The sequence below is a fragment of the Camelina sativa genome, chromosome 20, assembly GCF_000633955.1.
Source record: "Camelina sativa cultivar DH55 chromosome 20, Cs, whole genome shotgun sequence".
NCBI classification, from domain to species: domain Eukaryota; kingdom Viridiplantae; phylum Streptophyta; class Magnoliopsida; order Brassicales; family Brassicaceae; genus Camelina; species Camelina sativa.
In genome coordinates, this window is record NC_025704.1 from 13,339,566 (window position 1) to 13,356,943 (window position 17,378).

Below are 17,378 nucleotides of genomic sequence, written 5' to 3' on the forward strand. Positions count from 1 at the left end.
GGTTTCGGGTTGCCTTCTTGTGGAACAGGAGTTACAGACCCTACCTCAACAAAACCAAATCCCATTCCTAGCAACCCCTCGGTAGCCTCAGCGTTTTTGTCAAATCCAGCAGCAAGACCAATTGGGTTTGAGAATTTTCTTCCCCAAACTTCAAGTCCCAAGATTGCTGGATCAGGCCTCTTTTCTCTAGGTACCCACCCTCGAGCTGCAGCCGAAACAGCCAGCTTATGCGCAAACTCAGCATCCAGAAGTGCAAAGAAAGGATTCACAACCTTTGTTGCGTTGAATAGCCAACCACTGTCCAACACACACAAGATAAGCAAAAAGGTAAAAAACCAAAAGTGATTGCCTCAAAGTTAACTACAAGATAGCCTATAGCAATGTTAACTAACACAAGAGTTACAAAAGGCAAAAGATATGTAACGTTTCAGGGGACTTTATTCAAACAAGTACCAGAAGGTTGCTTCATCTGCAGTACTCACATAAGCTCCTCCAGCTATGGCCAGACCAATGGTAGCTCCTGTCAATATCCTTCCCTATATAATTTCAAAGTTAAACACTTTGCACTTGTAAAATGAAATAGCATCACTGATCTTGCTCTACTACACCAGATAAAGTGCTATGTTCAGATCAAAACAAGAACTGGAAGAACACGTTCTACAGTATCTAGCTTCATCTAAACTAAATTCCCGAAGCAAATAAGATTCCAATATGATTCGAGTAAAGCAAAAAATGAGATGAATTTATCAAGAAATCCATCAAAGCTACTTACTTTTTTGGAAAAGTGAGGAACTTTAGGTGCAGAGGAAGCTCCAGGAACAGAAGAACAGTTACGGGTCGCTCCAAGAGGATTCGACGAGACCCTTCTGAACAAAAACTCTCTCGCCCATTTCGCCGACGATGTCGCAGCCCTTCCGGCCATTGATTAATTAAGATGATTCAATCGACAGTGGAATCAAACGGAATTAAACGAATTAAACCCTTTGAAATCTAGCAAGGGTTTTAGCCTTTCAGCTCACGGCTTGATAGAGACAAAATATACGCTTTTTTGTTTGTTCGGTTACTAAGGATCGATCATCAGTATTTGACTATTTGCTAAAACCCTTGCTTCTAGCTTGAGGTTGATCTTTCCGGTTCGATTTACCGGTTTAATGTGTTAACCGGAGTGAAGTCTTCTAGGTTTTTGGGTTTTTAGCATTAACCGGATTGAACCAAATAGATTGATAAGCCCAGGAGTGAAGAAGCTCTCTCTGTGTTTTGACGCGGAAGTGAGATTTTAACGACGACAGTGGGAAGGAGCTATGAGTTCTTGTGTTGTGACGACAAGCTGTTTCGGTACAATTCCAGATTCTAGTATACGTTTGAAATCCTCCAAGCTCGTCAATCTGGTTCGATTTCCTTCTTCTTATTTTTTTTTTTCCCTTATGATACAGTGAAATTACTGTGGTTCTGTTTCATATAAATCTGTCTCTTTGAATCACTAAAGCTTTCAAATTTCGTTTCTTTGTTTGTTTGTCACTGTTTAGAGTAACCAGCAGAGAAGATGCTCTCTTAGGTCTCGAGGTGGTTTCAAGGTTGTAGCTTACTACGGTCTAAAGACACCTCCTTATCCACTTGTAAGTTGCAAATAAGCCTTAGTGCATTCGGATTCCAAAGTGTAGTATATATTTCTTGCTTCTGTAGTCCATTTGCTGTTCTCGACTAAGCACGGAATTGTGGAAAGTTGGTTAATTTAGGTGAATTGTCTGGTAGGCTTAGGGCAAAATTGTATCTTGATCTGTGTATGTCTCTTGCAAAGTAGATTGGTCTTGTTCTTAGGGATATGAAAAAGAAGTGCTTTTGTTGAAGTTTTAATCAGAGTTTAAAACAAATGTGAATAGGATGCTTTGGAACCTTATATGAGTCGAAGAACACTAGAAGTGCATTGGGGTAAACACCACCGAGGTTATGTGGACAATCTGAATAAACAGTTGGGGAAAGATGATAGACTTTATGGATACACAATGGAAGAGCTTATCAAGGCGACATACAACAACGGGAATCCGTTGCCCGAGTTCAACAACGCTGCGCAGGTACTTACTTTCTAACTTGTTTGTACATCGCTAGAGGGACACACTAATGTTGGTAGGATTGATGATGATTATAATTTTGTTGTTTAGGTCTATAACCATGATTTCTTTTGGGAGTCAATGCAACCTGGTGGTGGAGACATGCCTCAAAAGGGTGTTCTTGAACAGATTGACAAGGATTTCGGTTCTTTCACAAATTTTAGAGAAAAATTCACTAATGCAGCTCTTAGTCAGTTTGGTTCCGGCTGGGTGTGGCTTGTCTGTGAGAAACTCTACTAGCTTTTCATTTGTCATTAGTCAACCGGACTCAGGAACTGGTAAACCTTGATTCTCGTTTCTTTTTTTTTGGAACTTCAGTGAAGAGGGAAGAGAGAAGACTTGAGGTAGTCAAAACCTCAAACGCAATTAACCCACTCGTGTGGGACGATATTGTAAGTAGATTCTCATTTGTTCTCTTGTGAACTTTCTTTCGTAAACTTGATGTTGCGTCTTTAATCACATCTCTTCTTGTTGTTACAGCCAATCATCTGCTTAGATGTCTGGGAGGTAAACTATCTCGTCTCTTCTCTCAATACTCCCAAAACGAAACACTTAAGAAACAAACAAAAAAAATAGATTTTCTAATATCATTCGTTTTCTTATGTTACTTTGCAGCACTCTTACTATCTTGACTACAAGGTAAAACTAGCTTTGCTATTTCGGTGGTTTTGTGTACTTTTTCTTTGTTCAAAAGGCTAAATGAGTGTTTGTTTTTAATCGGTTGCTAGAACGACAGGGCTAGGTATATAAGCACTTTTCTGAACAACTTGGTGTCATGGAACGCAGCCATGAGTAGGATGGCCCGTGCAGAGGCGTTTGTGAATCTTGGTGAACCCAACATCCCAATCGCTTAAGCTACAAAACTGTTTTTGAGAGTCCATGTGAAAGCAAAGAAACAACAACTCCTTCAAAACTTGGGCAGACTCATTTTTTTGCAAACAGAGGTCCCAAGTTCCTAGCCAACAAAACAAAGAGCTGCTTTCTCATGTGACCCATCTTTTTGTTGTGTGTAATTTACCGATAGTTTTCTCTTCTTTTTGCCTTTTGACTTTGAGAGAGACTGACTAGCTTAAGAGAAGGAACAATGAATAGGACTGTATGGCCCACGTGGCTCGCACGTGACTAGAGTATTTGTTTTGTTGTTACCCCTAGAGGTTTTGTTTTCTTCTTCATCATCTCCTCAAAATATATAAATTGACAAAAGGTACAAACTTTCTTCTTCCCTGAACTTCAGACGACCACGCGATCATCTCTTTGGATCTCTCTCAGCATTGGGTAATCCCTGATTTTACTAAATTCCTCTGGGCAAAGCTCTCGATTTCGATTGTGTACTTTACTTGTCTCTAATCCTCGGCCCCTCCCAAGCTCTGTTCATTTCATCGTCTCTGTTTTTTCTACATTGGAATTATTTCGCTAGGATTCTTGCTCATAAGATGCGTTAATAATTTGACAAAAAAAAAGATGCGTTAATAAAAGAAACCCTTTTCTGAAGGATAAGCTGTAGTGTGCTTGCTGATCCTTGTATGAATCTTGCAATGCGATTGTTTTGTTGGTTTGGGATTTATGTACACTATAGTATCAATGCTTATCTTTATGTCAGATTCAATGTCCACGAAGACTGTAGTTTTAGTATTCACTTAACATTTTTCAATGCTTTGCTAAATGTGTGGTCAGACTGATGATACTCGGACAACTCAGTGATAATACAAATCGATTTTGGATCAAGATTATATATCTTGTCTTTCCTTGGGAAAGTTTAATATTTTGATCAAGATTCATATGTTTCTTGATGCCAAACCTTTTACATTCATACTGTTACATAAATTGAGTGATTGGAAACTTCAGGTTTAAGAATCTTCAGTTTAATTGAGTATTATCTCTTCTCGGTGTAATTCTTTTGTAGGTGGTTATGCAGTTCATGGATCCCCTCGGGTTTGTTATGGAGCACCAGCTTCCATTACTGATACACTATGCATCTGCCTCGTTCTCAGGTCAGTAGTAATACTTCTTCTAACGGATTAGCATAAGAATTGATTAAAGAGGAGAGAAAGTCACTTCGTTAATTCATTGTAATGACAGAGATCTTCAGTGACACTAGCATCAGACAGTTATCTCAAATGCTACTCTCACTAATCTTCTTCCACACATCCGAATACATTCTAGCCATTGCCATTCACGGAGCATCAAACGTAACTCTTAGCTCGCTTTTGATCAGCAAGCATTACGCTTTAGCAATGCTTTTGTCGTTGCTAGAATACCTAACCAAGATTACCTTCTTCCCGCGTCTGAAACAACACTGGTGGGTCAGCAACTTTGGACTCGTAATGATCATCGTCGGAGAAATCATCAGGAAAGCAGCGATTAAAACAGCGAGAGAATCGTTTACACACCTGATAAAGATCAGCCACGAAGAGCATCACAGGCTTGTGACTCACGGTGTGTATAGAGTAATGAGGCATCCAAGTTACTGCGGGTTTCTCATCTGGTCGGTTGGTACACAAGTTATGCTCTGTAATCCCATTTCAACGGTTATGTTCACTGTTGTCGTGTGGCGTTTTTTTGCTCAGAGGATACCGTACGAGGAGCATTTTCTGAAGCAGTTTTTTGGAGTAGAGTATGTAGAGTATGCAGGGAATGTTGCGTCTGGTGTTCCATTTGTGAAGTGAAACTTGAACATATTGATTTTGGTTTATTTAGTACTTAAAGCTCTCTACAAAGTACAAACACAATGTTTTTGTTGTTAAAGAAAAAGATATAAAGATTTGGGAATGTACGAACCCTCTGAGCTAAAGAGAAGGTCTTGGACGTGGATATGAAATATACCACAGCTTGAACTGTGTAAGCGACACCTGTCACCGGTGATGTTTAGCTCCGGCGAAGAGTTTCGGAGAGAGCAATTTTGGATTTTTAAAGGGGTTTTTGAGAAGTAGAGTCGGTGACCATGTTATGCGGAGGCTCTCGTGCCTTCGTGCATTGTTGGGATCACCGTCATCCTCATACGCTCGGTGCTGATGTTTTTGGGCAGTCTTCTTCATTCGTGCTCAGACCTTGTTCGGCTAAATTGCAGCAGCGGATGAAGTCTTTGTCTAGGTCTCACTGCAAAAACCCCAGTTCCTCACTATTGTTTCAGGTTTTTGAATCTTTTCACACTTCTGATTGTTTGATGTGAGATATCCTGATTAGTGCATAGCTGAGAGTTGGGTTCTTGGGGGTTCAAAGACTAATTGGAGCGCTATGTACTACATACATAGAAATTAAAATGTTGTTCAACTCAAAATTTTTAAAATTGGAGTCTTTGCTAAAGTATCTGTCTATTTCTTCTTTCCGAAGCCAGGGAGACGATGCTCCTGAGCTTCTAGTTGAAGGGCCTTCGCCAGTTGCAGGTATTGTTTGCTTGCCTATTTCATCTGACTTCAAGTTCCCATTAGCAGCTATCCTGTGGAAGACTAGTGGAGCGCTATGTATACTAAACAAGATAGTTTTGATTGTATATTAGTGAAGTTCCGCACCATTTGCATAGAGGTTTCTCTGGCGCTATGATTAGAAATTTGTGGAAGATATAGGGCCGCTATATTTAGATGTTTACTGTTGCTTTTACTTTTCCACCGAGTCTCTTAGCTTGGTAATTACTGTTTTGTGTTGCGTTTAGCATCATGGCATGTCTTTTGTTTTGACAAAACAAAATCATATTTGCAGGAGGCATTGTTGCTCTAGGGAAGTTTGATGCGCTGCATATAGGTCACCGAGAGCTTGCAATTCAAGCTGCAAGAGTTGGTACTCCATATCTATTGTCTTTTGTTGGAATTGCTGAAGTACTCGGTTGGAAACCAAGGTAACTTCTTCTATTCAGATTACTCCTTCCAGCTCCCCAATTAACCTAGCATCCTATCTATCAAAGTTTGTTACACCAGTAGATTGTGACTCTATTGATCTTCTCTGCTAATAAAGTATGCTCTTCTTAATCTGTTTATATCCTCTTCTGTGGTGACTAAATGAGCAGGGCACCAATAGTAGCCAAATGCGATCGAAAACGGGTCCTTTCCTCTTGGACATCTTATTGTGGGAACATAGCACCAGTAGAGTTTGAGATTGAATTTGCTAGCGTTCGACATCTTAACCCACAACAGTTTGTTGAGAAGTTGTCAAGAGAGCTCAGAGTCTGCGGAGTTGTGGCAGGTGAATACCAAACTAGTATCTCAAAAGTTCCCTCCTGTCTCCTAAAATTCTCATTCTAAAAACAATTGTTTTTTTCCGCAGGCGAAAACTACCGGTTTGGATATAGAGCTTCCGGTGACGCTTCTGAACTTGTGAGGTTATGCAAACGGTATGGTATCAGAGCTTACATCATTAACTCTGTAATGGATAAGAACCAAGTCTCTGGAAATGAAGACACAGAGGAGGACTCAAAGTCAAAAGAAAGAGGACAAGTATCGTCCACACGAGTCCGTCAAGCTCTTGCTACAGGAGATGTGAGGTATGTAACAGAGCTCCTCGGCAGACCACACAGGGTTATCTCAAGGGTGAGAACACAAGATATAACTATCAAAGGAGGGAAGATCTCACTTCAGACATCGTCGTTGCTGAATTTACCACCTGGAAATGGAGTTTACGAAGCATGCTCACTTATAGTTGGTGATAAGCAACCAATTTCGTGTAAGGTTGTTGTCGATACATCGAACCTCGATATAGAAACAGAGGATGTAGAAGAAGAAGTACGTTTCCGTAACTCATATGATGGGTCTCAAGAGTTTCTACTCTTAGGGATTGAGTTCGGTTGATTTACACATTGATAAGCATCACAATTCCCATTTTAAGATTGAGTTAACGGTGTACAAAGATTTTAACTTTGACACCATTTTTAGCAATTACGTTGCGGTAACGACTTGAAAGAGTTCCGAATTTTGAAAGAGTTGGGAGATTTTAGGATATATATATATATGAAACTTTTGGTTTATTATTAAAATAGTGTTCATATGACATGAGTATGAAAGCCACAAAGTGATGAGAAGGTGGGAAGAAGACAAGCCAGCAAAAGTGGGAAGACAATTAATGTCTCTCTCTATCTCAAAGCCGTTGTTGACTTTCGTTGTTGAGTGTCTCTTACTGACCAAACAAAACATAAAGCAAACAGCCATTAGAATAGAAGTGCTCTCAATGATAAGACGCATTTCCTGAATTGCCCATGCACCTAACATTGGAATCATTTCAGAAATGAGGGATCTTTGCGTCATTTTCACAACATCTGGTGTTGCTTTCCTTGTACCACACGATCAGTATGGCTCATCTAAAATAATATCTAATGCCCCATTCATTTAACCAGCCAGAGAAGAAGAAGAAGACGAAGATAGTAACTGAAGAGAGAGGTTAAATTAGGGGCTTTTCATTTCCTAGTGGTCCTAATCCCAAATTCGAAATCTTTTTTTTTACTGATTTTGATCTCTCCGGTCATGTCGTCTGTATGTGTTAACGAAGCACTAACCGACGACGAGCTGAGATGGGTTATGTCGAGGCTTGACAGTGAAAAAGACAAGGAAGTGTTTGGTTTGGTCTGCAAGAGGTGGCTAAATCTGCAGAGCACCGACAGGAAGAAGCTGGCGGCTCGTGCTGGTCCACATATGCTCCGCCGTCTTGCCTCTAGGTTCACTCAAATCGTCGAATTGGACTTGTCTCAGTCCATTTCTAGGTCTTTTTATCCAGGTGTCACTGATTCTGACCTCGCTGTTATCTCTGAGGGTTTCAAGTATCTCAGAGTTCTTAATCTCCACAACTGTAAAGGTATCTACTTTTTGGGGTTAAACAACAAAAAAAGATTCCTTTTTTTCTTTTCTTTTTATCTCTCTGGGTTCCATTTCTGATTCAATTTAACTTTAACTGGAACAAATTGGTTATACATGGTTTATGTAGTTGCTATGGTTTTTATAAGACAGTTCAGGTGTTAGATTTGGTTTTGTCCCTTTGTGTCTGATTTTTGCTGCAATCCATTAGCTTTTAAGGGGTTGTAGTCTGAGAGCCTCTTAGGAGAGGAAATATGACCTGGAATGATTTCTATGATTGAGTTCTTCTTTGGCTCATTCTCTTTGATATGTATGTTCTTCAGTACCAAATGTTCTTTGTTTTCACAAATAGACCTTTCTAGTAACAAATTAAATTAGCTCATATATGTTGTTGTGATTGTGTGACAATTCTAAGCTCAGAATTTTGCATTTCTCGTTTCTCTGGGAACAGGTATTACAGATACTGGATTGGCCTCAATTGGAAGGTGTCTTTCTTTACTGCAGTTTTTGGATGTGTCCTACTGCAGAAAGCTCTCGGATAAAGGATTATCAGCTGTTGCAGAAGGCTGCCATGATCTAAGGGCCTTGCATCTAGCGGGTTGTCGTTTCATCACCGACGAATCGCTGAAATCACTCTCTGAGAGATGCCGTGATCTGGAAGCTCTCGGTCTACAAGGCTGCGCCAATATCACTGATTCAGGCCTTGCTGATCTTGTGAAGGGATGCAGAAAGATTAAATCTTTGGACATCAATAAATGCAGCAATGTCGGAGACGCTGGAGTTTCCAGCGTGGCTAAAGCTTGTGCATCTTCCCTCAAGACGCTCAAGTTACTGGACTGTTACAAAGTCGGGAACGAGTCTATATTCTCCCTGGCGCAGTCTTGCAAGAATCTGGAAACTCTGATAATCGGTGGATGCAGAGACATCTCTGACGAATCTATCATGTTACTGGCAGAGTCTTGCAAAGATAGTCTCAAGAATTTGAGGATGGATTGGTGCTTGAATGTATCTGACTCTTCACTTAGCTGTATTCTGAAGAAGTGCAAGAACTTGGAGGCTCTAGATATAGGTTGCTGTGAAGAGATCACTGACGTTGCTTTCAGGGATTTGGGGAGCGACGATGTTTTGGGGTTGAAGGTTTTGAAGGTGAGCAACTGCACAAAGATCACAGTAACAGGGATAAGCAAGATTTTGGAGAAATGCACTTCCTTGGAGTATCTAGATGTAAGATCTCTTCCACAAGTGACAGAAGAAAGATGCAGTGAAGCTGGCCTGGAGTTCCCCAATTGTTGTAAAGTTAACTTTTCTGGAAGTCTAACCGAGCCAGAGTTTCTGCTTTGATCGTTTCGTTATACTTATGAGGAAAGATTGTATCTGCACCAAACCCTCTGTGATCTCTCTGTCTCTCCTGTAGTATCTGTCTCGCGTATGGGCACACTCATGGCTTATGGTCCATCAGTGAGTCCTCTCTAAAGCTCTTGTACATTTTTGTGCGTTTAGTAGTTTGGTTGTGGCGGCTCCTTGATTTTTCTTCAGTTCCTTTGCAAAGTGTGTGTAGTTTTCGTTGTATCTGCTTCTCCTTAAGGAGTAAAAAAGGTTCAGCATTTGATATTTGAAGACTATGATTCCCTATGTAATACAATAAAGCAGTGTTTGCCCTTAAGCTTTTGTTGTGATCAGTGGAGCTCTTTGATTTTTATTTTGTTGTAATGGCAGAAGACTGCTCGTTCTCCTAGGGAGTGATTGATCCTGTGGATCTGAAAGCTTATAAATGCTTTGAGATCAAGAATATGAAATGGTCTTATGCTCTCATTTCTTTGTATTTGATTCATCCCATGACACTTCTTTTGACATGTTTGTGTGCAAAGGTGGACAGTAACTAAGGAAAAGTGATGGGATCAGCTTTAGCTATATTAATCTCTTTCTCGTTTCTTCAATGGAAAACCAAAATGGATAAAGCAAAATAAAATAAAAATGAGTTTGTACAAACAATATTGTCGGTTTCTTCTAGGCTCTTTACTAATATTCCCTGATTGAAACAGGTCAAAAGAGAAATGAAATATTTCTTCTTTAACTTTCATTGGTTATCATCGTTTAGTGCTTGCTCGAGACAGTTGAAAGCTTTCTGGTAGTTGACGAACCCCATGAACCAGAAGTCGAAGTTATCGACTGTTACTACTTCAAGGTACTTTTGAGATGGCTTCTTTGTGTTCTGACTCTGGTTCACTCCATTGATCTTGCACAAGGGGACTGACACTTTATAGTGAACCCTGATGATATCTCCCTGAGGAGAAGCCACCTTGATCGATTTCTCACTGCAGAATGCAATCTTCTTTGATGAGATGAAGAGTAGGCCTGCCATGGGACCTGCGGTTGTGGATAGGTAACATTGGTAGGCCTTGAACAGTTTCTCCTCATCGCAGACTTTGAAGAGTCGCTTATAGATCTTCTCTAAACCTCCCATTTGAAGGATCTGAGCTCCCAAGGACAGCTTTCTCTTGACTGTTTCAGTTAGCTTGGGTCCTAACTTGTCCTGGTCTCTAGATCCGTTGGTGAAGCTATCGGTCTTCTTATTACGCAGCATCGATTTTCCCTTGTCTGTTGAAAGAGAAACCTTTGAAGAGGTTGGGATTTGGAGCTTGTTGATGGAAGCTGCAGGGTCAGGTAAGTAACCCAACGGAGCAGTCTTGGCTGCAGGAAATACTATAACTTGTTGGTCAACTCTGCTCAATGTCATCTTGGAAGGTTTAAGTGGTGATCTTGATTCTTGATTCTTGGTCTTATGAGAAAGAGAAAGAGAGAGATAGAGGAGATTGTGAGTAATGGTTGTTGATGAAACCGTGTTGGTGGGAAGGTATTTAAAGGGAAAGACAAATAGACAAGAGGCACTTGTATCAAAGCTCTGAGACTTGAAGACCTTTGTGGTTAAAGGGCTGAGTCATGGATGGGTCATCAAGACACATAGATAAAGCTACTTTCTTTGAGGGCATATGCTCTGTTTGGCCTTTTTTTATTTTCTGAGGAACATAATCATATATAAGTAAAGGAGAAAACACATAATTAAATAGAGATTTTGCAACCACCAAATCCATGTTAGGGACATAATCTTTGTCTAAAGTAATTTCAGTAACTGATGAATTGTTTTATGTTTTTGCTTTTAGTTTCCAAATAGCAAAACAACTTAGGAGGCATAAGGGAAAGGGATCTATGGATCTTCTTCAATAGTTTCTCAATTCCTTTGATTTCGAAATTTAGAAGATGCATGCTATGTACAAACTGATGATCCATTAATCTCCTTAAATATGCTAAAGCTAGAAAGATGATCAAAAATAAATAAAAAAGAGAACATTAAAGTAAATAAAAGAAAGATGATCACACGGAATCATTAGACTCCGACAAAGCTTTATTACCTACACAACTACAAGTTGGCAAAATTGCAAGCTTTATTTGTTTATTTTTCTCTCTTCTTTTTTGGTCTGATTTTAAGTTTTAACAGATATCTATAAATGTATAGAAGATAAGATATGTTTCCTAGTTAATTGGAACATGCATGAAACAAGAAGAAATCAAAATCAGATTGTACGTAACACTTTTTGAATCGGTGAGAGCAAATTGAGTCACACAGAAGGAGACATCGTGTTTTTGGAAGCTTTCTACGTTGGCATTGGACACTTTCTCAAGTCTTTATACATAATACATGCAACTTGTAAACATGTTACTTGTTTTGGTTGATGCTATTATGGCTATGCAAAAAGAAAGGAAAACAAAAAGAGAGACAATTTAAATGTTATGTGACATGTTACTAGAATCCGTTAAGCGAACATTGTGGAAGCTTAATTAGAGATAATGAATGAGCTTTACAATCGAAAATTGTTAGTGTAAATGATGTAGATCGACTCTTATACGTACATGCACGTAGACATGTCTTTACAAGAGTCGATCATTCATGTCTTAACAACTAAACGAATCATTCCTTTCATTAGTGCATGTACCTATATATTGTTTTTGTTGTTGTTAAAGACATAATGTATGTACCTATATATAATCACCTACATTGTCGACAAAATGTTATCATGCATACGTATATTATATATCTCCTATATAATAAAATGGAAATACACAACTTTTTTTTATAGACTATATAATTTTTATAAGTCGGTTACAAAATAGGTTATAGATTAAATATAGATTGGTTACAAAAAAAATATAGATTAATTAGTTAATCTGTGGGCTATATGGATACACGTAAGAATATTCCAAAGAATCTTTTAAAGAGAATATTCTAATGATTTATACAATTTCTAAAATAAAATTTTTAATATTTCATATATTGTTACAAAATATATACTGTTAGACATAAATATATACTATTATACGTAAAAAGGAATAAAATCTTGGCAATATATCACAATTAATCGTGATTTCATATCTTATTGTGCAGTTGAAAATAAAATTTTAACTAATCACCGGTCATATTAAAAAACTTTAACCAAACATGTTCAAAAATTAAAATAAAAACAAACAACAAACATAACCATTTTTCATACATAAAATTACAAAATTAATAATATAAAACTTACAAAATATGTGTTTTTTTCAAGTCATCATATTTAGCATATGATTTTATTGCATAATCCAAAAATACTTTTAAAAACAATCATATAAATTATATTTTATTCTAAAATTGTAATATAAATAAAAGAAATTTCAACCCGTGCTCTAGCACAGTCCATATACATATAAACATTGCACACACACACATATCTAAACCAATACGCACCATGTTCATATCACATGGGTGACGAATTGATGAAGCAACATCTATACTACTATAATACTATATGATGGAATGGATCTCCTTTTTGAGATATCTTATTTAACTATTTGTTTAGCTTCCTTTATTGCTTTGTATATTTTGTTTTTTCAAATCAAATGTAACTCTGATATTTCTTATCTTAGCATGAAATAAAAGAAATAAAGGCATAAGAAAGTCACAATGCCAACGCGGAAAGCTCCAAAGCCACGACGTTATATCTCACAATGCCCTTCTGCATATCTCAATTTGCTCTCGCCTTATTTAAAAAGGCGTTACGTCATATTTGATATTCATTTTTTTTTCTTGTTTCATGCATGTTCCTATTAAGAAGGAAACATATCTTATCTCCTATACATGTATGTAAAGATATATGTGGAAAATTAAAATCAGGCTAAACAAAGTAGGATAAAAAAAAAAGGGGTTGATGTTGTTGCCAACTTGTAGGTTAAAAAAGCTAGTCGGAGTCCAGTGTCAATCAGTATGATGATCTCTTTCTTTCTTTTTTGTTTCTTTCTTTTTTACTTTGCTTTTGTTTTGGCTATATATCTCTAATATACAAACTGATTTTATGTTAAAGAGATTAATTTATGATGAGTGTAGAGGGTTTGAAAAGATTGTAACATGTTACCTTTGACACCAAATGAGTGTTTGTTATAGACTAATTAATAATGCTTGAGAACAAACTTAAAAACAATCATATAAATAGGAAGATACGCATCATTAACTATGATGCGGAAAGACAAATTAAAGCTACGTACCGACAATGATAAAGGAACATGTTGAGTTGAGCTAAAACATTCACATCAGTTATTGAAATTAGTTTCGAAATAATGTCCTAAACACGGACTTGGTAGTTGCAAAACCTTTCTTTATATAAATCTCTCCTTTAACTAGATCAAGATTATTTTTCTCACAATATAAAAGAAGAAAAAGCAAAACAAAGCATATGCTTGGTCTTCTTCTATTTGCTTTTAACCCCAAAGAAGTGGCTTTTTCCCTGTCTTGATGACCAATCTATGACTCAGCCTTTACCAGAAAGATCTCGAGTCTCAACGATTCAATGTTTTTGTATTCAACTGCCTCTTGTTTCTTTGTTTTTTCCTATATATATCTTCTCACCAACACGGTTTCATCATCAACCATCACTCACAATCTCTCTCTCTTTCTCTTTCTGACAAGATCAAGAATCAAGAATCAAAATCACCACTAAACCATCCAAGATGACATTGAGCAGAGTTCATCAACAAGCTATTGCATTTCCCGCAGCCAAGACTGCCACGATGGGTTACTTGCCTGACCCAGCTTCCATCAACAAGCTCCAAATCCCAACTTCATCAAAGTTTTCTTTTCTAACAAGCAAAGGAAAATCAATGCTGCGAAAGAAGAAAACCGATAGCTTCACGAAAGGAGCTAGAGACCAGGACAAGTTAGAACCCAAGCTAAGTGAAACAGTCAAGAGAAAGCTATCCTTGGGAGCTAAGATCCTTCAAATGGGAGGCTTAGAGAAAATCTACAAGCGACTCTTCAAAGTCTGCGATGAAGAGAAGCTTTTCAAGGCGTACCAATGTTACCTATCCACAACCGCAGGTCCCATCTCAGGCCTACTCTTCATCTCATCAACGAAGATTGCATTCTGCAGCGAGAGATCGATCAAGGTGGCTTCTCCTCAGGGAGATATCTCTAGGGTTCACTACAAAGTCTCAATCCCGTTATCCAAGATCAATGGTGTGAACCAGAGTCAGAACACGAAGAAGTACCTTGAAGTAGTTACAGTCGATAATTTCGACTTCTGGTTTATGGGATTCGTGAGCTACCGCAAAGCTTTCAACTGCCTTAAGCAAGCGTTAAACGATGATGACCAATAAGATTTTCTCTGAGGAGCTAGTTAGTGCAAGTTGAAGAAGAAATATTTCATTTCTGTTTTGACCTGTTTCAGTAGTCAGAGAATATTAGTAAAGAGCCTAGAAGAGACTGACAATATTGTTTGTACAAACTCATTATGTTTTCGATTGTTGACACAAGACAGAGATAAATGAATATATTTAGCTGATCTCATCAGTATTTTCTTATTTCACAGTTCTCTTTTGCACCAAAACATGTCCAAGGAATTGACATGGTACTAATAGAAGAAAACTAACCAACGGACCACATATATGCTGTTTAGTTTTTATTTTGTTCCCAGAGACAGAGCCACTCAGAGACATGACTTTGAAATATAACAAAAAAAATTACCAAATCTGGATTTTGTGTTTTTGTTTTTAATGTTTGAATTTATAAGCTTCTCGGAGTTAGGAAAAAAAAACTACTATTATGCTGTAAAATTTAACCAGCCTCTTATATTCAATAACTTGGCGTCTTGGACTATACGACAAAGTTGAGCGGGAATTAATTAATTGTTTTTTTGTGTGGATTAATTAATTGTTATTGTTGAGCGGTCGTAACATTATGATTGATTGCTTATTCAAATTTTAGATAGTTTTTGTTTTACATCTTCATTGATTTCTTTTTTGTTGAAATGGAAGAAGAAGACACTGCTTTTGGACATTTATTACTATATTGATTTATTCACTCAGCGGAAGGTTAGGGATAATATATCTGAACTCTTAAATTTTCCAAGATCAAGATTATGAAATGGTCTTATGTACTCATTTATTATATATGATCCATCCCATGGCACATTTTTTTTTGTTTTCTATGTATTAGTCTTCTCTTGACATATTTGTGGTGCAAAAGAGGACAGTGAATTAGGAAAACAGATGGGATCAGCTAAATATATTCAAATCTCTACGATAGAAAACAAAAGGAATATAAGCAAGAAAAAATAATTAAGTTTGTACAATATTGTAAGTGTTTCCTAACATAATCTGATTGAAGCCGGTTAAAGTGAAATGAAATATTTCATCTTTAACCCGCACTACTTAGCTCCTCATCAAAGGAAACCATTGCGGCTTATCATTGCTCGTAGCTAAGAGAAAGCGCTTGCTCGAGGCAGTTGAAAGCTTTTTGGTGGCTCAAGAATCCCATAAACCAGAAGTCAAATCCATCGACCGTGACTACTTCAAGGTACTTCTGAGATGGGTTTTTTGTGTTCTGACTCTGGTTCACTCCATTGATCTTGCACAAGGGAACTGACACTTTGTAGTGAACCCTGATGATATCTCCCTGAGGAGAAGCCAGCTTGATCGATTTCTCGCTGCAGAATGCAATCTTCTTTGATGAGATAAAGAGTAGGCCTGCCATGGGGCCTTCGGTTGTTGATAGGTAACATTGGTACGCCTTGAACAGTTTCTCTTCATCGCAGACTTTAAAGAGTCGCTTATAGATCTTCTCTAGGCCTCCCATTTGAAGGATCTTAGCTCCCAAGGATAGCTTTCTCTTTACTTTTTCAGTTAGCTTTGGTCCTAACTTGTCCTGGTCTCTAGCTCCGTTGGTGAAGCTATCGGTCTTCTTCTTTCGCAGCATGGATTTTCCCTTGTCTGTTGAAAGAGAAACCTTTGAAGAGGAGGTTGGGATTTGTAGTTTGTTGATGGAAGCTGCAGGGTCAGGCAAGTAACCCATCGTGGCTGTCTTGGCTGCGGGAAATGCAATAGCTTGTTGATGAACTCTGCTCAATGTCATCTTGGAAGGTTTAAGTGGTGATTTTGATTCTTGATCTTATGAGAAAGAGAAAGAGAGAGAGAGAGAGAGGAGATTGTGAGTAATGGTTGTTGATGAAACTGTGTTGGTGGGAAGGTATTTAAAGGGAAAGACAAATAGACAAGAGGCACTTGTATCAAAGCTCTGAGACTTGAGAACTTTGTGGTAAAAGGGATGAGTCATGGATGGGTCATCAAGCCACATAGATGAAGCTGCTTTCTTTGTGGGCATATGCTCTGTTTGGCCTTTTTTTGTTCTGAGGAAAATAATCATATACTTAAGTAAAGGAGAAAACACATAATTAAATAGAGATTCTCTACAACCACCAAATCCGTGTTAGGGACATAATATTTGTCTAAAGTACTTTCAGTAACTGATGAAATGTTTATATGTTTTTGCTTTTAGTTTCCAAATAACAAAACAACTTAGGAGGCATAAGGGCTCTATGGATCTTCTTCAATAGTTTCTCAATTCCTTTCATTTTGAAATTTAGAAGATGATATTTACAAACTGATGATCCTATCTCCTTAAATATGCTAAAGTTATAGTATTAGAGATGCGAAGAAAAAAAAAAAAAAAAAAAAAAAAANGAAAAGAGAACATTAAAGTAAATAAAGAAAGACCATCACACGGAATGACGTTAGACTCCGACACAACCACAAGTTGGCAAAATTGCATGCTTTATTTATTTATTTATTTTTCTCTCTTCTTTTTTAGCCTGATTTTAAATTTTTAACAGATATCTATAAATGTTTAGGAAGATAAGATATGTTTCCTAGTTAATTGGAACATGCATGAAACAAGAAAAAATCAAAATCAGATTGTACGTTACGCTTTTTGAATCGGTGAGAGCAAATTGAGTCACACACAAGGAGACATCGTGGCTTTCTCAAGTCTTCTTTACACATGCAAATAATCGAAGGAGACCAATTTATATGTTATTTGACCTGTTAGAATCCGTTAGGCGAAAATTGTGGAAGCATGCAGCTAACATTTAAATGTTAATGTAAATGATGTAATATATTGATTTAGTCATGCAGTTAA

The 17,378-nt window shown here is 37.7% G+C and overlaps 8 protein-coding genes across 8 annotated transcripts in view; 5 read left to right on the forward strand and 3 right to left on the reverse strand.

Annotated features, from left to right (window-relative positions):
* Positions 1 to 1,069, reverse strand: part of LOC104770685 (dihydroorotate dehydrogenase (quinone), mitochondrial) — a 4,199-nt gene extending 3,130 nt beyond the window's left edge. Inside the window, exons 1-3 of the mRNA XM_010495148.2 lie at positions 773 to 1,069; positions 454 to 536; positions 45 to 297 (exon numbers count right to left, since the gene is read on the reverse strand). Of these exons, the coding sequence (XP_010493450.1) occupies positions 45 to 297; positions 454 to 536; positions 773 to 922 (486 nt within the window). The 5' untranslated portion in view covers positions 923 to 1,069. The remainder of the gene's footprint in view (positions 1 to 44; positions 298 to 453; positions 537 to 772) is intronic.
* LOC104770686 (superoxide dismutase [Fe] 3, chloroplastic) lies at positions 1,225 to 3,275 on the forward strand. Its single transcript, XM_010495149.2, has 8 exons — positions 1,225 to 1,388; positions 1,527 to 1,616; positions 1,881 to 2,072; positions 2,160 to 2,331; positions 2,427 to 2,500; positions 2,589 to 2,615; positions 2,724 to 2,747; positions 2,837 to 3,275. Exons 1-8 carry the CDS (start codon positions 1,302 to 1,304, stop codon positions 2,960 to 2,962), a joined length of 792 nt encoding a protein of 263 aa, XP_010493451.1. The 5' UTR covers positions 1,225 to 1,301; the 3' UTR covers positions 2,963 to 3,275.
* LOC104770687 (protein-S-isoprenylcysteine O-methyltransferase A-like) lies at positions 3,297 to 4,790 on the forward strand. The gene is made up of 3 exons (XM_010495150.2): positions 3,297 to 3,383; positions 4,012 to 4,099; positions 4,188 to 4,790. The coding sequence occupies exons 2-3, from the start codon at positions 4,018 to 4,020 to the stop codon at positions 4,772 to 4,774; spliced, it is 669 nt and encodes a 222-aa protein (XP_010493452.1). The 5' UTR covers positions 3,297 to 3,383; positions 4,012 to 4,017; the 3' UTR covers positions 4,775 to 4,790.
* On the forward strand, positions 4,929 to 6,973 carry LOC104770689 (FAD synthetase 1, chloroplastic-like). Its single transcript, XM_010495152.2, is given in 6 exon segments — positions 4,929 to 5,213; positions 5,215 to 5,238; positions 5,439 to 5,491; positions 5,805 to 5,940; positions 6,109 to 6,284; positions 6,366 to 6,973. Coding segments are annotated over 6 exon segments (1,074 nt in total). The 5' UTR covers positions 4,929 to 5,049; the 3' UTR covers positions 6,887 to 6,973.
* LOC104770690 (F-box/LRR-repeat protein 2-like) lies at positions 7,363 to 9,580 on the forward strand. Its single transcript, XM_010495153.2, has 2 exons — positions 7,363 to 7,883; positions 8,334 to 9,580. Exons 1-2 carry the CDS (start codon positions 7,556 to 7,558, stop codon positions 9,221 to 9,223), a joined length of 1,218 nt encoding a protein of 405 aa, XP_010493455.1. The 5' UTR covers positions 7,363 to 7,555; the 3' UTR covers positions 9,224 to 9,580.
* Positions 9,763 to 10,751, reverse strand: LOC104770691 (GEM-like protein 7). Its single transcript, XM_010495154.2, has one exon. The coding sequence runs from the start codon at positions 10,617 to 10,619 to the stop codon at positions 9,960 to 9,962; it is 660 nt and encodes a 219-aa protein (XP_010493456.1). The 5' UTR covers positions 10,620 to 10,751; the 3' UTR covers positions 9,763 to 9,959.
* LOC104770692 (GEM-like protein 6) lies at positions 13,755 to 14,698 on the forward strand. Its single transcript, XM_019242090.1, has one exon. It carries the CDS (start codon positions 13,919 to 13,921, stop codon positions 14,561 to 14,563), a length of 645 nt encoding a protein of 214 aa, XP_019097635.1. The 5' UTR covers positions 13,755 to 13,918; the 3' UTR covers positions 14,564 to 14,698.
* On the reverse strand, positions 15,443 to 16,501 carry LOC104770693 (putative GEM-like protein 8). Its single transcript, XM_019242113.1, has one exon. The coding sequence runs from the start codon at positions 16,314 to 16,316 to the stop codon at positions 15,651 to 15,653; it is 666 nt and encodes a 221-aa protein (XP_019097658.1). The 5' UTR covers positions 16,317 to 16,501; the 3' UTR covers positions 15,443 to 15,650.

Coding starts and splice junctions, on each gene's coding strand:
- LOC104770691 (XM_010495154.2), bottom strand. CDS start 10,619: ATGACATTGAGCAGAGTTGACCAACAAGTTATAGTATTTCCTGCAGCC.
- LOC104770687 (XM_010495150.2), top strand. CDS start 4,018: ATGCAGTTCATGGATCCCCTCGGGTTTGTTATGGAGCACCAGCTTCCA. Junction 4,100..4,187: donor TGCATCTGCCTCGTTCTCAG/GTCAGTAGTAAT, acceptor TTGTAATGACAG/AGATCTTCAGTGACACTAGC.
- LOC104770693 (XM_019242113.1), bottom strand. CDS start 16,316: ATGACATTGAGCAGAGTTCATCAACAAGCTATTGCATTTCCCGCAGCC.
- LOC104770690 (XM_010495153.2), top strand. CDS start 7,556: ATGTCGTCTGTATGTGTTAACGAAGCACTAACCGACGACGAGCTGAGA. Junction 7,884..8,333: donor TAATCTCCACAACTGTAAAG/GTATCTACTTTT, acceptor CTCTGGGAACAG/GTATTACAGATACTGGATTG.
- LOC104770686 (XM_010495149.2), top strand. CDS start 1,302: ATGAGTTCTTGTGTTGTGACGACAAGCTGTTTCGGTACAATTCCAGAT. Junction 1,617..1,880: donor AGACACCTCCTTATCCACTT/GTAAGTTGCAAA, acceptor AAATGTGAATAG/GATGCTTTGGAACCTTATAT. Junction 2,501..2,588: donor CACTCGTGTGGGACGATATT/GTAAGTAGATTC, acceptor TTGTTGTTACAG/CCAATCATCTGCTTAGATGT.
- LOC104770692 (XM_019242090.1), top strand. CDS start 13,919: ATGACATTGAGCAGAGTTCATCAACAAGCTATTGCATTTCCCGCAGCC.